The sequence below is a fragment of the Centruroides sculpturatus genome, unplaced genomic scaffold (genome assembly GCF_000671375.1).
Source record: "Centruroides sculpturatus isolate CEXI.00-Female unplaced genomic scaffold, Cexi_2.0 scaffold21, whole genome shotgun sequence".
NCBI classification, from domain to species: Eukaryota; Metazoa; Arthropoda; class Arachnida; order Scorpiones; family Buthidae; genus Centruroides; species Centruroides sculpturatus.
In genome coordinates, this window is record NW_019384490.1 from 416,510 (window position 1) to 434,285 (window position 17,776).

At 29.4% G+C, this 17,776-nt stretch overlaps 1 protein-coding gene and 1 pseudogene across 1 annotated transcript; both read left to right on the forward strand.

Moving 5' to 3' along the window:
• The first annotated feature begins 473 nt into the window (after positions 1-473).
• LOC111621732 lies at positions 474-1,698 on the forward strand (annotated as a pseudogene).
• Positions 1,699-7,387: 5,689 nt separating this feature from the next.
• Positions 7,388-14,523, forward strand: LOC111621724 (twinkle protein, mitochondrial-like). Its single transcript, XM_023363954.1, has 7 exons — positions 7,388-7,562; positions 8,086-8,220; positions 8,295-8,368; positions 9,406-9,520; positions 9,603-9,794; positions 10,484-10,606; positions 14,244-14,523. The coding sequence occupies exons 1-7, from the start codon at positions 7,407-7,409 to the stop codon at positions 14,400-14,402; spliced, it is 954 nt and encodes a 317-aa protein (XP_023219722.1). The 5' UTR covers positions 7,388-7,406; the 3' UTR covers positions 14,403-14,523.
• Positions 14,524-17,776: the final 3,253 nt, after the last annotated feature.

A 17,776-nucleotide genomic window follows, 5' to 3' on the forward strand; every position in this document is an offset into this window, starting at 1 on the left:
CTTAAATATGACAGTTCTACTAAAAATAAAAGTCTTTTACTTAGTCTTATATAATTTAGGCTGTGTAATAGGGTAAAATTTTAAATTAAGAAAAATACAGCAGTAGAAGTTGTTTTTACTCTTTATTTTTTACTTTAATCTAACAATATTTTGATTTTTTACATGTAAACAATTTTGATACAGGTGGTAATTAGTCTAAAGTTGAAAATCAATGCAATCAAGATTTTGTTCTAACGTGATTCTACTGTATTATAATATACTGTTTGATATAACAGACGAGTCATAATAATGAGTAATCGCAATAAAATGGACTTTCATTGTGATGAACCAATATCTTCAATTCCATATTAGTTCGTTACATCGAGCTTTTACTATATTTATTAGTGCAGTATTTTATTCATTTTATTTTATCCTCAATTTGTAGATGTCAATAAGAAAGAAAAGAAAACTTGAAGATGAAAATCAAATTTATAATGAATCATGGAAATATGATTACTTTTTCATTTATTATGAAAAAACTTGTTTGTTTAATTTGTTCAGAAAGTATTGGAGTTTTTAAGGAATACAACGTTAAAAGGCATTACAACACTAAACATTCCAATAAATATGACCAGTTTACAGGAGACTTAAGAAAACAGAAAGTGGAAAAACTGATAGAAGCTGTAATCTCCCAGCAAGTATTCTTAATGAAAACAAATAATGAATCTGAATCTGTTACAAAAGTTAGTTATGAAATTTGTAATCTATTAGCAAAAAATCATTGTTATTCTGATGGAATGTTTATAAAGGAATGTATTGAAAAAGCAGTTGAAATTATATGTCCTGATCAGAAGAAGGTCTTTGCTAATATTAGTTTATCTCAATGAACAGTAGTGCGAAGAATTGATGAAATGGCAGATAATGTTGACAAATCATTTAAACAATGAGTAAAAGCCTTTGAATATTTTTCTATTTGTTTGGATGAATCCACCAACATAACAGATACAGTTCAAGTTGCAATTTTTCTTTGAGGCATTGATTCAGAATTAAACATTACTGAAGAATTTTTAGATTTAGTTGGGCTAAAAGGAAATACTACAGGAGAAATTATGTACAAGGCTTTTGAAAAAATCTTACAAAAAATGAACTCTCACTGTTAAAACTGAGTGGAATTACAATTGATGGCACTCAGTCTTTCAGAGGAAAACAACACAGTTTAATTGATATTCTCTTGAATAAATTAGCACAAAATGAAAATTTGAATGATTTATTTATTTGTCATTGTGTTTTGCATGTGAAGAATTTATGTGCTAATAAAATTAATATGGAACATGTTATGGATATAATAGTATCCACAGTGAACTTTCTGAGAGATCGTGCATTGAACCATTGTCAGTTTAAAGAATTTTTATCTGATATTGATGCTGAATATAATGACATTGTTTATTTTACTGACATCAGATGGTTAAACAAACAGTTTTACAAAGATTTTATAATCTCTTATCAGAAATAAAATTATTTATGGAAATTAAAGGAAACCTGTTAAAGAACTTTCAGACTGAGAATGGATGACAGATCTTGCATTTTCTTGTTGATATTACAATGCATTTGTCAGAATTAAATATAAAAATGCAAGGAAAAAATCTAATCATATCTGAATTTATAACATTTATAAGTGTTTATATCCAAACTCAAATTATGGAGCATGCAATTGAGTAACAAAAATTGTCACTTTTTTTCCACTTTATTACAATGCACCAAATCTAAAAATTTTTTTAAATATGCAGGAAAGTCAAAGAACTAGAACAAGAGTTTAAAAATAGATTTGAAATATTTCTCAGCCGAGAAAACGAATGGATAATTACAGCACCTTTTTCAGTATACATGGAAAATGTATCAAATGAACTTCAATTGGAGATAATAGATTTGCAAAATAATTTAGATTTGGAAGATACTTTAAAATAAAAAAATTTGGTAGACTTTTATAAAACTTTTATCAAAGAAAATTATTTTCTTAACTTAAGAAAGCACGCAGCAAAAATTCTATCCTTATTTTGTACAACATACATATGTGAACAGTTTTTTCTGCAATGAATTTAGTGAAAAGTAAAACAAGAAATTGGCTAACAGATTCTTATCTAAAAAGTAATTTAAAACTAGCAATGACAAATATTCAGCCAAATATATCTGATATATTACATTTGCATCAATTCCAGCAGTCACATTAAGTACAGAGTTACAGAGTTAAGAAAGAAATGGCTGGACTCAGAGGTATAGCCATTTAGACAATAAGAGGAAGGAAGAATGTAGCGAGAAGGTAAGTAGATGAAGATTAAAATAAGGGAGATAGGACAGTGGGAAGGGAAGCCCATGAGGTCTTGCATCGCATTTATTAAATTAGATCAGAATACAAATACAAATACAATTACAATACAGAATTAGTAAATGTGATACAATATAGCATATATACGCGACAATAATTACCGGTTTATTAAAAGACAAAAGACATTAAGCAAAAAATATTAAATGAACAGTATAAGTGAAATGAGACTATGTACAAGGCTGGCATTTAGCCAGGAATGCGCGACAATTTTTGTTAACAGCTGAGATATTGGGATATACAAATACATGAAGATGGTAACCATATGCGAACAAGGAAAGCAGATTAATTGAGTTTATTAACTTCGGTGGCAAAGTTTTTGAATGCATTGATGATGTCCTTGTCGCTAAAAAACATACAAAGGTCACACGGCCATAGTTGTCCTTTGTTGTAGACAGCATCCCTGAGTTTCTTTCGTTGGGTTATATAGAGTGGGCAGCGGAAGATTAGGTGCTCGGGGTCCTCTTCTTCGTTGAGGTCACAAGTGCATTTGCCGTCGGTTTTGTTTAGAAACCTCAGCAAGTAAGAATTAAAGTTACCATGCCCCATTAACAGTTGTGTTAGCTGGAAGGTGGTATTGAAATTCCATTTAGGACAGTCCGAAGGAGAAGGGAGGTAGCGGTGGGTGAGCCTGCCTGTATTGCCATTATCCCATCTGGATTTCCAAGTTTTGAGAATTATGTCGTGCAACAGATTGTTGAGATGGGTGATGCTAATTCTATTGTAGGAGATATTAGTTGCTAAAGTTGGTGCTTTGGAGGCAAGAAGGTCCGCTCTCTCATTACCCGCAACCCCAGAGTGCCCTTTGACCCAGTGGAAGTCTATGTTAATGCCTCTGTTCCTGAGGGCACGGATACTATTGATGGTGTCCCTTATGATAGGGAGATTTGTGTTGCACTTGGCTATTTGGTGTATGGCGACTCGACTGTCGCTGAAGATCTGGTAGTTGTGTTGATTCACTGTATTGTGGTTGTTTGTAATCCAGGTAATGGCTTCCAGGATAGCCAGAGACTCGGCTTGATTGATCGTGCAGTGAGGTGCTAATTTCCTGCACCTCTGGTAGAGACACTGGGTTCCCTTATAGACTGTGAATGCACAGCCAAGGCCGAGCTNGCGAGAAGATTTATAAGCGTAAAAATATATTAAAAAGAATAATGAAGTGGAACAGATAAAGGGATTCAGTTCAATAGCCTGATCAACAAGAAGTAGAAACCGGAAAACAATAACAATAATGATAAAAATTTTAATCATTTTTTAAACAACTTTACTTAATTATATACTCATTTGTTTTCTTGATTACTTGTTAAGTAAACATTGTTTAGAAAAATTTAAAAATATAGAAACAACGCTTTACTTTCAGTATCAATTTATTTTTGAAATTAAATTATCTAACATAGATTAGGATTATTTTAACTGATAAAAACTATTATCAATGACTGAATTTTGTAGACTGCCTTAAGCATTATTTTAAAAGTAATGAAAATAAATACTATTTTTTATATATGAAATTTGAGTAGAAGTTAATAAAATCATTTGAAATCTGAAGATAAATAACATTTTGAAGTTGTTTATTGATATACAAGTTATTTAAAGTAATTTGTTATTATTATTTTTTAATATTAATAATGGCCGGTCGAATGGCCGTTGTGGTTAAGACGTTTGTCTATCACTTTGGACAATCCGAGCGAGCAATTCTCCGAGAATTTTTCAGATCTGGTTTGTCCCGGACTTCGTTCCCACCACCCAGGCCCCATTTTGGGCCTGGCTGAACCCACGATGAACTTGTAAGCTCGACAAGGCGGTACTTATTTTAAAAAAAAAAAAAAACTTATAATTTCATTATTAAAATAGTGATATTTCCAAGTCTAATTTCTCGAATTTATTTTGGAAGATCAATATGACAAAAACGAAAGTCTTGGGTATATAAGTTTTATCACAATCTAGCATCCTTAGTTATTAGATTAATCTTATTTTAACGTCAACCTTCAGACCAAGAACATTTATTTTTACGTCAGTCAACGCTTTTGTACGAGATGTATATATATAATACATTGGACTATATTTCAATTCTAGTAGCTTCTATAAGAGTAAAATAAAATAGGTATCCTGAGAATCAATCATAGTAGAAAACAATATTACAGGATTTACATCGTATAAGCGTCGTCGACAGTGACAGATGTTTCTATTGTAAATAACAGAAACAATATGATGAATGAGACAGGATAATATCAAATTGGTTGAACAAAGAAAACTAATTATTAAAACTTTAGCCTCTATAGAATCTTACAGTTTAAGATATTGAGATAGGCCTATCGATGGGTTTGAAATATTTCAATAAGAATTACGTTCTATAATACCTTAGTTAATACTAAAAAATTAGTATTTCTTGGGGGAAAAAACAATAAATTTTTGAATTTTTCATAAATTTTAATGAAATGTTAAAGTTTCTGTATAATTCAGTCATTATAAATTTATATAAAACTAAAAATATCCTTATAATTCAATGCCAATATGCCACAAAATCTTTCAATTTAAAACTTTGTTTAGATTTTTAAAGCAAAAAAGTAATAAGGATTTAACAGGATTTAAGCTTTATTTCAAAAAAATAACAATAAAATAAATTTTTAATTAAAAAAAATAAAGAATTTAAATGTAATATAAACATTAAATTTAACACAGAGGAAGAAATTTTCTTCTACAAAAGAAAAGAAAAAAAAATGTAAAAAATATTTGGAGCAGATTTAATAATTCTACTCTTATGTAATTATAAGTACATTAAATATTACTTCTACTTTAAAAATACTAAAGAAGCTTTGATCGAAAGAACATAGTAAAAGTATCTACTTCGACGAATTTAATTAAAGAAAATGTAAATAAAATATAGTGTGAGCTATTAATATTATATAAGATTATCGTTTATATTCATCAGAGCTTCATTTTATAATGACGTCAGAAATTACGTGCAAAAAATGCCTAATTACAGCTTAATTTCTGTAATTTGTTTATCTGATTTATTATTTATGACACGTAAGGTCTGATGTTAAACTTCAAGAAATCTGAAATAAAAATAAATTAATAGGTAATCATCGAAATCAACAATGATTATCAAATCAGCAAGTATCACTTTTTGTATTAAACATGTCTATTTTCTTACTTAACGTAACATATGATTATAACATAGTAACATATATACACCATAATCGGTTAATACGTGTCTTTCCATTACGTACAGGGCGCACTTTAATTACATGTTAAAAGTACTTTTCTTTCATATTTTCCCCTAATTTTTAGTTACTTTATAAAAATTTAATATTTTAAAAATAATTTATATATAAGGATTGTGTATGAATCTGTATTATTTTAGTATTAAGTAGATAATAATTACAGTTAAACAAATTTGATTTAAAAGAGATCCATAGTTTAACAGCTATAAAGAATATAAATTATTTAAAATTCTTTTAATTTCTAAATCAAATTTTATACTTAAAAGAAATTTAGTTACATGAATCATTCGAATATTGAAAATGTTTTCAAGTATGCGGGTAAAAAATATTCCAAAAAATAAGATTATAAATTAAATCTAAATAAAAGGAGATTAGAAGATCCTGTGGTCTGAGCTCCAAACACAGAAGGGCATCCAAATATATATTTATTTCATTTAAAAAACGTATTATAAAAGTAATATAAATTAAGTATATTATAAATTAAATGATAAAAAAGTGTTTTATATATATTTGTATTCATAATTTTAATGGAATGAGGGGAGAGATCGAGCACACTTATTTTGTAATAAGTAGACTTAATCCGAATTAGATTTTGTAAGTTCTAACGAGAGTTGGAAATTTGAGATTCCTTTACATGGAAGAACTTTAAAAATCAACAAAATATTTTAATAATATTATCATTTTAAAACATAGAATCTGTAGTATTTCGATATATGTATAAGTTAAATTATAGTTTTATTTTGTAACTAGCAGAGATATTTTTCTGTAGAAGTATTTCAATTTTAGACGTTGTTTCAATAGCGATGCTATTTTGTTTTATTTTACACTTTTCGTATTGATTGCAGTTGATTTCATTCTCTTCGCTAATGATAACTATTACACATTTTGTTTTTCAAAAATTTTCAATTTCTTTGTTTAAATTCTATAGACCACTTTTTCTGATGTATCATTAGTTCAATTATAGTAATTTCTAGCAAGTACTTTCATTTTATGTTCTTTAAATTTTTTTATAAAATAAAAATTTTAATAAATATTACTGTGAACCTAAAATGTGTTTGATTGTTAATGTAATGTAATTTAAATAACGTTATAAATTTTTCAATTCAATTTATGAAAATTATAAAAATTTTATTTTTAACGAACAATGAACGAATGCTTTCTGTTTTTCGTTTAAATCCATTTTAAAAAATTCTTCTTTAGAAATAAAAGAATAGTTTTTAACTGGTAGTGATCGTGTTTCAATGGAATATATAAAGATATACGTCTATGATTGATATGATAGATGTGAAAATGAAGACTTTTTGTTTAGCTTTTATGCAATACAATTACTGAAAGAGAATTAGTATTATTAAATTTCAGATTTTCTCATACAATGCTAGGAGTAAATAATAATTTCTGAAATTATTACTTACTCCTTTTAACAAAAAATAAGTGAAATAATGTCGTGCACGATTAGAGAGTATACATTAAAATGAAATAAATAATTTCTATAGAAAATGATATAAAAAGATAAATAACATGTCATTTTACTTTTATAAACTGAAGTTCACAGAATTTCTTTATAGTTGAGACATCTATTTCTGTGAATATATAGCCTAACACTGTCATCAGATCTAGTCACAAAATACAAGTAATTACTATTTATGATTATTTAAAGAAAAATCTAATTTTCTATAAAACATATTCGGATACATTATAAATCTATGTTTATCAGTCTAACTTCAATCTGAAGCAAACGTGAACTATACTTATCTAAATTCATATTGGACTACCATATGATATGATATAAAATGAATTAATTTAACAGGAATGACAACAGTAACATGGGGCCACTTGTAAGTCTACAGAATAAAGAAAATCTTTCACGTATATTAAAAAAAGCTCAACCTTATCTTCATAAATGTATAATTACTGCCAATTCTTTAAGAAATCAAGTTTTTGAGGAATTTGATAATGCAGAACAGGTTAAAGGTATTCAGGTGTGTTAAATTTTAATTTTTTTTCTAATAGAAAAATTATTGAATATGTAATTGAACCATTTTGAACAAATTTAACAACAAATTATTACTAAATGTTAAAAAATTATGAATAAATTATAATTTTCTTGAAATTTGCTTTAAATAACATGAAAAAATATGTATAATTTAGGTAAATTATTTGTTTTTAGAGATTTTGTTCAGTTGATTCAATTTTAATGTTTAAAATGTTTGTTTGAATAATTAAAGTGAAGTATTCATGTGTACTTTTTAAAAATTTGACATATTTGGAAGATATTATTAAACAAACAAAGCACATTAGTGATTTCTGATGTATTTGTTTGTAGAGGAAAAATAAAATATCTGTCATATATATATTATGGCAACTGATTTTTTTCTTTTGCAAAACTAAATATCCAAGCTTACAACAATGAAAAGCATTGTAATCATTAAGAATTTAAAATTTTCTATTCTGTTATTTTTCTAAATATTTAAAATTTTTTATGTAAAAATTGAATTCTTTCAGTGGAAACGTTTTCCTGCATTAAATAAATTGCTAAAGGGACATCGACCGGGTGAACTAACTATATTTACTGGACCGACTGGATCGGGCAAAACAACTTTTATTAGTGAATATTCTCTTGATTTGTGTATGCAAGGAGTAAGATATTAATTCTTATTGAGATTATTGTAACATGATGGAATATATTTATATTTAATGAAATAGTATTATAGGTTTGTACACTTTGGGGAAGTTTTGAGATTAATAATAAACGACTTTTGAAAATGATGATGACACAATTTGCCCAGTAAGTAATAAAAATAAATTCTTTATTTATTGTAATTTATTTTTATATTTAATTTTTAGTATTTATCTGGTATGACAAAGAAGATACAGTAAGTCAAACTACCTTAACTCAAACCTGTCTACAGGTCATTGACACAGTATATAGGGTTTTCAATACAATATGGGGTACATTCGTAAAGTCAAATGAGTTAAGCGAGAATGATGTCATTGTTATTCTTTCTTTCATTATACATTTCGACTGATTCATTTATAACAAAATGACTGTTCCTAAAATTGAAAATATGAATTTGCTAGTGCAGTCTTATCTGAAATATTTTTATTAGATTGATTCAGGTGGACAGTTATTTTGATCATTTCTCCTCTTAATCCACAAATCCACAATTAAATACTCAAGTAGATTTAAAAACATCAATATCACTGGGTGCCATTTTCTTTATAAAGTAAACTAATTCTTTCCTTTGTAAATTTTGTTAGAGTTTCATTTGAAACATCATCACCATTGAGCATGCGCACTGAATGGAATTTGTACTTTATGGCTGACCCATTCTTATCTAAAGATCAATACTTAGAGAATTTCAATTTAATTAAATACTACAGAAAATTTTGAAAGAGACTGTTGATCCTGAATAGAACTTCAACTCTTGCTGAGTCAATAGCCTGGATAAGTGCCCAAAAAATAATCTGGAAATTTAGACTTAAGTTTTGCAAGCAATTTGGGTTACATAGATATATGTGATTCCTGAAACTTAGGGAGACCATTCATACATGTGTATTCTCACCAATATAACTATTCAACAAGATATCCTATGTTATTGTTGGACTACATGCATTGTATGTTTTATGCCATCATATCGTTTTCATTACAGCTCTGCAGGTGCTTAGTTTAGTATATTTTATTAAACTGAAGTAATATAATTTTAAAGAAACAAGATATTATTAATAGAAATTGATTTAAATTTGTTTAATTTTGAATGATCATATTATAAAAGACAATGTAATAAAATAATTCATTTAAGAATAATATTTATATACTTGTAGAATTCCATTGAAAAAGTTTCCAGAAAAATACGATTACTGGGCTGATCAATTTGAACAACTTCCATTGTATTTCATGACTTTTCATGGTCAGGAACTGTTAAATAATGTAATTGAGGTCAGTTAAATTTTAAAATTCTAATTATCTAAATGGAATAAAGTTTTGAAAATATATTTTAAAATTATCATCTGTTTTACAGGCTATGACTCATGCAGTTAAGCTTTACAAAACTGAGCATATTATAATTGATAATGTACAATTTATGCTTGGCACTGGAAATATGAATTCATCGATGGATAGATTTTTTCGTCAGGATATAATGGTATCAGAATTTAGGGAGTTTGCCACTAAACACAACTGTCACATCACCCTTATCATGCATCCAAGAAAGGTATTGTATTACTACTACTGTATTTACAATTAATCAAAATTTTTATCATTTCTCTACCGTGCAGCAGTAATTAATGATAAAAAGCTTTTCTTTTCCTCATTTTGGATCAACCTAGATGTATTGGATTCTGTTTTTATCATTTAGCTGTCCCCATTTTAGCTGGATGAAAACAGTGGGCTTAAAAAAAGAACCCTCTTAGTGCCTGCAAGGTGGAAACAGTAATAAAGTTGTCAAAATTACATAAATTTTGTTGGGCTGCAATTTGAAAAAATTGTAGATCTACAAATTTCCACTGTCGTCCATCTGTTTGTCTGTCTTTCCTTACTCTCAAGAACAGAGTTAGATATATGGAAAACATAGGGACAGGGGCCTCAATTAACTACATACGAACTTCCAATGCAAATCAGAAGGCATGTTATTTCAATTTAAAAATTTTCCCCAAAAGATGTTAGATAGGTGACCAGCATGACTCTATTGTTAAAGGAAAAGTTCCATACAATATGGAACTTTTCCTATGATGTTATATATTTAAATAAAATATATTGAGATGCCATGCAACAATCACTATCAAAGAATAAGGAATAAAAGTCCTACATGATAACAATATGTTAATAATTGTTAAAATAAAATTTAAGTTAATTTTTGTGAAGTGATTACATTTAATATTTATTAAAAAAATTATTTTTAAGGAACTTGAAGAGCTAAATACTCATTCTATATATGGAGGAGCAAAAGCTAGTCAGGAAGCAGATAATGTTATGATTTTACAAGATAAAAGAACAACTACAATTCGTGGAAGGAAATATTTACAGGTATATTCTTACAAATGAAATTTTTTTTTTAACAAATTAAGAACTTTTAAGCATTTAAAATAAAATGTAAATTTTTAATATTCAAATTTAAAAAAAATGGACCAAAAGTTATTAAATTTAACTTTTTAAAGCATTGTTATGTTTATTCTATGTTAAATCCCTAAATTAAACATTTGCTATATTGGCATAGAACAGAGACACTCCAAATCAATAGTAAACCTTATTGTTGCATTTTTTGCTAATGGGAGAATATTTGATGTAAATACTTGTAACCAAGAGAAATGAGTAGGGTATAAACTAATTATTCAACTTTCACTCATTACTATTTATCAAGATATTGCTCAATAAATATTCTTTTCCATCTTATCAATGTAAAAAAGTTCTTTTTGTAGAAAAAAAATGGACTATTGTTTGCATTGCTTTACAATAAAACATTCTGCTGCTGTGAGAGATTTGGGCTTGAATCTGATCTGATCCTTATAACTTATGGTTAATTTGGATTCAAGAACTCCTCACTTCTCATTGAGGCTAATTCAGATCTGGCTAGCCATAATGATGAAAATGGATTATAAAGTAAATAAATCAAATCAAAAGGAGTCTAAGAATATGAAAAAGTATTTTTCTGCTGTATATACCAGCAGCCTTACATGATCTGATAATGTATAAGTTGTCAGCTTTCCAAACACTGATTGAAAGGCATACACCCATAACACAAGAGCCAAAGATAATAAAGCATAATGAGCAAGAATCTTCCTAGACTTGGATACAGAGTGGTAAGACTGTTGTACCTCTTAATCAGCAACTATTCTCTAGAATAGTCCTCTGTTTGTCTTACAAGGATGGTTTTTCTATTCAAAGAAAATCGAGTGCGGAGGGACTTACAGTTTGAATGTTAATTTAGAGCGGAATCTGATGATCACATAATCACCCTTTTCCTTTCGTCAGGATTCCCGACACCAGTTAATCAGTTTTTTTTAAATGCGGATTAACGCGTGTTATCCTTAAACTCGGGATTCGGAGGAGCTAAGGAAACTTGAATGGAAATGAATGTCTAATAAGAACCAAACCATTTTATAAAACAAATCAAAATATTTAATAAATCAAATAATAAAATATACAAGGAATGAATATAATCTAAATCTAACTTAAACTATCTTATTTCTAACCTAACGCGTGAGAGAGTTTACATCAATCTATCAGAGCTTATATTACCTTCACCGTATCTTTCGTATCTGCTTCTGTGTGAGGATCTTCATCCTTCTTTAAGTATTTCTCTTCTTCTATTTTCTATGGGAAGTTCTTTTAAATCTACTTTCCTTTCAACAATCTTGGCTTATGCTATATCTTTAGTTTAATGTTTTCGTATGATGACTTCTTAGGATGCACAGTCTATGTCATATATCAAATTCCTACGTATGGCAATACCTTCTTCAGCGGACTGCATATGTCGGACTTCTTGCATGGCAGTACCTCGTTTCGATGGACAGCCTTGAATGGCGGGAAAATATCCCTAAATATATTTCGTAACGTGTGCAAAAAGCTCGACTCATCATTGAGTTAGCCTGGGAAAGGAAATCAACTTCCTTTCAAAAATCTGATGTTTCCTTCGTTTTTAGATAAAATCTTGTTGAAGTTTAAAATATTATTTTCTATTAATTTAATTCTTTTCTCCAATTTATTATTTTGATTAAAATGACCCTCCCTTGAACGTTCAGATCTCACAATATATTTCTAATTATCCTGGCTTGGTTCCACAACATGTCTGTATCCCCTACACTTATGAAGCAATCTAGCATTGTTATTCTTACTGTACATCAAATCTGCACAAAGTGCCTATTTTTGCAACCCACATAAGATATACTACATAAACTCCAGTTTTTGAATCCTGGAGGTTTCCCATGAATCTTACTAAATAGTTTGAGAATAGTCCAATAATAGTGTCTAAGGAAGTAAATGGATACAAGGCTTAACACATTACACATTTATTTAACATATATATTTGTATGTACAGAACAGAGCCAAAAGAGAGGGGTGCCATTGGTTTCACAGCTTATATATCAGGCAGTCAAGCCCTCGGGTGCTGCGCTTGATGCACCCTTTACAAGTTGCAGTCAGACATGACATGACACATGTTCAATTATAGGAATCAATTATAGTCTTTTTCTTCATCTGGCATTGCAGATGCTCATAGAGAAAAAACTACTGGTTCTAGAAAGCTCAGATTTTACACTTAAGCCTTTCTTGTGATAAGTGAGGTGCTCACGAAACTTCTGGGCCGATAGGTCAAAGTTCATGGGGATTTCTCATAGAGCTATTTTAGTTTATGGCTTAATTTTATGGTTATAAAGATAAAATTGCATGGAAAGAAATGAATTTTATTCAAAATGTTAGTCAATAACAAAAGCTCAAATTTATGTGAATTAAAACTTTTTATAATAATTTTTCTAAACGGTGTATCGAAAGCATTGGTTAGCAACATGTTCTGTCTGTGCTTGGTGACCACTGTGGCAGTCACAGATAATTTATTGTTTTGATATTGTCTTGATGTAATAATACAATTATTAAACAAAAAACATCTGAGATGTAAAAAAATTGTGCCAAGTAAAAACTTAGGACAATTTAGATAGTCAAAAATATTTTAGGGGTTTTTCTTTCATAAAGATTAGTTTGATGCTTTGAAGCAAAATGTAGAAAAGAATAATACAGGTAAAAATCTTGTGGGTACCAAGCTAATCTTTACAAAGAAAAACTCCTAAGAAAAATTTTGACTGTCTAGATTGTCATAAATTTTTACTTGGCACAATTTTTTTACGTCTCAGATGTTTTTGTTTGGATATCATATTATCCAAGTGCATAGAGACAGCAGAAAGAATAATAATAATCAAATAAAAGTTAAAGGGGATTATACTTAAATGCAAAAGATGCAGAAACCATTCCTATAGCATTAAGTAAGAGTTACAGGGCATGGAAGTAGTAAGAACTTCCATGCCCTGTAACTCTTACTTAATGCTAAATAGCCTAGTGTTTTTAGTTAAAACTAACAAGTAAGAGGACAATGTAGATAGTCACAGGATCTGATGCTATGGCAGTTTTATTTTTTTGTTTAATTCATATTTACGTTGATGATGAATGTACGTTTAAGAGTTGACTGTTTTGGAATGTTCTTAATTTTGATTTTTATAGTATTCAAATGATTCCATTCTAAAAAGTTGAATCCCAAGGAAGATCTACGGATTAGTAAAAAAGTTAAAGTATGTTTTTATTTTTTGCTTTCTGGCATGTATGGTGTGTGAATATATGGTAGCTGAAAAAAAGTTTGTTATGTCTTCACTTTGTTAGTTTATATCAATATAATGGAAATTTGTCTCATCAAGCATTTTACAAAGTACATATAAACTAACAAATATTCTGTTGTAACTTTTATTAAGTTTGTTTAATCCAGTAAAGAATGAAAATGTCTTAAATATGTATTATTTAAGGTTACTATTGTTTATATTTAAGGATATATAACTTAAGGTATTAAAAATTTTTGTTATTAAAATATATAGAATGTTGGTGTACAGTGAAAGATTTTTTGCAGCAAAAATATAAATTTATAGCAATTTTCATTTTTGTTATTGACTATTTTTGTTTTCAGATAACGAAGAATCGTTTCGATGGTGATCTCGGAATAATGCCTCTTGATTTTGACAAAGACACTCTAAGTTTTGTTGCAAAGAAGAAGAAAAAATCAACATCATCGAATGCAGAAAATCAAGACAATCATGACGATAATTCAACCGATCTTGGAACGTAAAAAGTTTTTGTAGTTGCTGTAATGATTTTTAACGGAGGATTTTTTAAAAAGTTGTTATATTTTTTTCTGCGGTTTAAAAAATGTGAAATTTCATATTGAATAATGTATATTAAACTCGAAATATAGGCGATTTTATTTCAAATTTTTGTTGTTTATCTTTCCTTCATTAAATATATTTGAAAAATCTTATGCGCCCTATATATTTACTATATATTAACTTATAAAATGGATCGTTTTCCGTATTTCCTTATATGCTACTATTGGAGTTTTTCATCCCTGAAATTTTAAGTTATGGTGGAATTACCTCCAGTAGTGTCGGACTTAAATTAATGACAATTTACTCATTATTAGCATTTCCAATTTTTTTTATAAAACCCGTCCCTATTCTCAAAAATTACGCTTTTTGTCATTTTATAATAATTAAAAANAATTCTATTGTAGGAGATATTAGTTGCTAAAGTTGGTGCTTTGGAGGCAAGAAGGTCCGCTCTCTCATTACCCGCAATCCCTGAGTGCCCTTTGACCCAGTGGAAGTCTATGTTAATGCCTCTGTTCCTGAGGGCACGGATACTATTGACGGTGTCCCTTATGATAGGGAGATTAGTGTTGCACTTGGCTATTTGGTGTATGGCGACTCGACTGTCGCTGAAGATCTGGTAGTTGTGTTGATTCACTGTATTGTGGTTGTTTGTAATCCATGTATTAGCTTCCAGGATAGCCAGAGACTCGGCTTGATTGATCGTGCAGTGAGGTGCTAATTTCCTGCACCTCTGGTAGAGACACTGGGTTCCCTTATAGACTGTGAATGCACAGCCAATGCCGAGCTCGGATTTTGATCCGTCGGTGAAAATGCTGATTGAGTGATTATCTATTGGATCGTGTATTGAATTTTGAATGCTGGTGAAGCTTGGGTGGATGTACTGCAGGTCCTTGTGTTTGTCAAGGCCGTAGGTGGTGACGTGCATCGCAATTTGGTTAATTTCATTGTTGTAAGTCTCTTTGCAAGTAACAGTGCTGAAGGTCTCAAGATTTATCTCCCCTTTAGCTAACTTGTGCAAATTATATCTTATATTTGCTTCTCTGATCTTAAGGTCAATAGGGAGAGTGTTGTTGAGGACAAGAAGGGCCTCTGTAGGGGCTGTCTTGTAGGCTTTGGCGGTGTTTATGGCCGACAGCCTTTGGATTGAAAGAAACTTACGTTTGATGTGGACCCTCGTAGCCGATGAGCCCCAGATCTCTGCCCCGTACGTAATAATGGGCTCAACAACCGCGGTGTAGAGAATCCTGCTCGCCGAGGGACCATAGCCCCATTTATTTCTGCTTATCGTTTTGAGCGCTTGGGCTACTTTGGTAGCTTTTTCGTAGATGTGATGTACGTGGTCGGTCCAGTTTAGCCGATGATCGAGGATAATCCCTAGGTATCACATTAAGTACAGTATATCTTACCTATATTAATTTATGATTATATGAATAAATATTTGTGATTTACTTATTTTTTTTCTTTTTTCTTATGTGCAGACCACATCAGTTTGAAAGTTTAAATGTGGTCCTTACATAGAAAAAGGTTGCCCATCCCTGCTCTAATGGCAGGGTCTCAAACTATAACAATTATCCAACTATAACTTTTAAGAATATGCTAATATTCTTAAAAGTAGGATGTCCAATTGTTATTATCCTAATAATTATAATATAAGAAAAATAGTTTTCAAGTTTTCCTGCAAAAATTATAATTTTGTGACATTTGTTCTTAGTGAACCAAACACTAGATTTAAAAAATTAATATGATAGAACCCTTGAGGTAATGTGGACTGATGCTGTTTTAGATAAATAAAAACTGGATAAAATGGGCAGCCACAGCTATTTCAGATCTAAAAGATATGAAAGATTTGCATAATTAATATCATTTTTAAAGTTTTTTTTTGTTCTTTTAAGTATTTCAGTATGAATGGTTTGTTTCACATTGAAGCTAAATGATAAAAGATAACAGAAACAAATTATTTTGTGATACATGTTGTAGTTTTAGAGTTTTTGTTTTATAATTGTTCCTTTCTTCTTTGTGCAATGTTTCTCATCACTTCAGCATTATTTTTCATGGGCAGTCTGTTCCTCATTATAGCTGAACTCACAATGGGTATAGGATAAAAGTTCTCTTAGTGTCCACAGGAAAGAAAGAGATTTAAAAAAAAAAAATCACCTCAGTATCAGTCACTCTCTTGGTATGATCAAGATTAAAAGTGTTACAGCATTTATATCCTCAGTACATTTATGTGAAGCTTTCATAAGTTAGAAGAATAGTAGTGTATTCACTTAAAGATTTGCCTTGGATAATGCAGAACCTCAGTTAATTGGGGTTTTACTGTATTTTCAGTTTCGATAATTGGTCATTTTAGGTTCAGAAATAATAGTTCTAAATCAAAATCATTAAAATCCAGAATGTGTAATGTTCAAACAAGCATTCACTAAAATTTAGTAAAGGCAGTCAAAAATATCAGTTTTTAAATAAATCTTCTGGCTTTAAAGCTGTATTTTTTTAATATTATGTTTTAACTTCTTTTTTTCATTTATATTTCATATGGATTTTTAAAAAATCTATTAATAAATATATAAAATTACTTGTCCTGACTGACTGAGTGATTGATTCATCACTGCCCAGAGCAAACCGCTGAACCTAAAGACATGAAATTTTGTACACAGTTAGGGTATGTCACGAAAACACACACTAAGAAGGGATTTTTGGAAATTCCTCCTGCGGGGGGAGAGGGAGAGGATTAAGGCTTAACCTGAAGAACGGCTTCTACTGTACTATTTTAGATGCGATTTTTTGTTTTCAACTATGTTTAGTTTTCATTGAGTACTTAGGTTTATTAAATTGATAACATTTCAGACATTGTTATAAATATTTCTATATATTTCAATTTTTTAACCAAATGTTCAAATCGTTTTAAATTTGAATTTGTTATTGCATATTGATTAGATTATAGAACGATTATAAACATTCCAGAAAATTGATTAAATTGAAAATAGTTCATTTGATTCTCAGCAATTCTCATTATTCTCAGTGGTAGGTGTTATATAACAATTATTATGGTTGTTGAAATACTGAATATAAATGGGGTTTGCTTGCAAAATCTGTGCGGGCGAAGTCGCAGGTATAAAATATATAATACAGTAGATCCCCCTATAAGACGGTAGATACGTTCCGTTCTTTATAAATCAATTTTGTAGGAATCATAGTTTACGGACTACGGCTGTTTGAAAGGTTTTCTTTCATAAAATTAATCGATTCTAGACTAATTCGACTCAACATTTCCAAAATACGTATATTTTTTTGAAAATAATCCGTATAAACTACGTTATAAACAAAAAATTGTAGG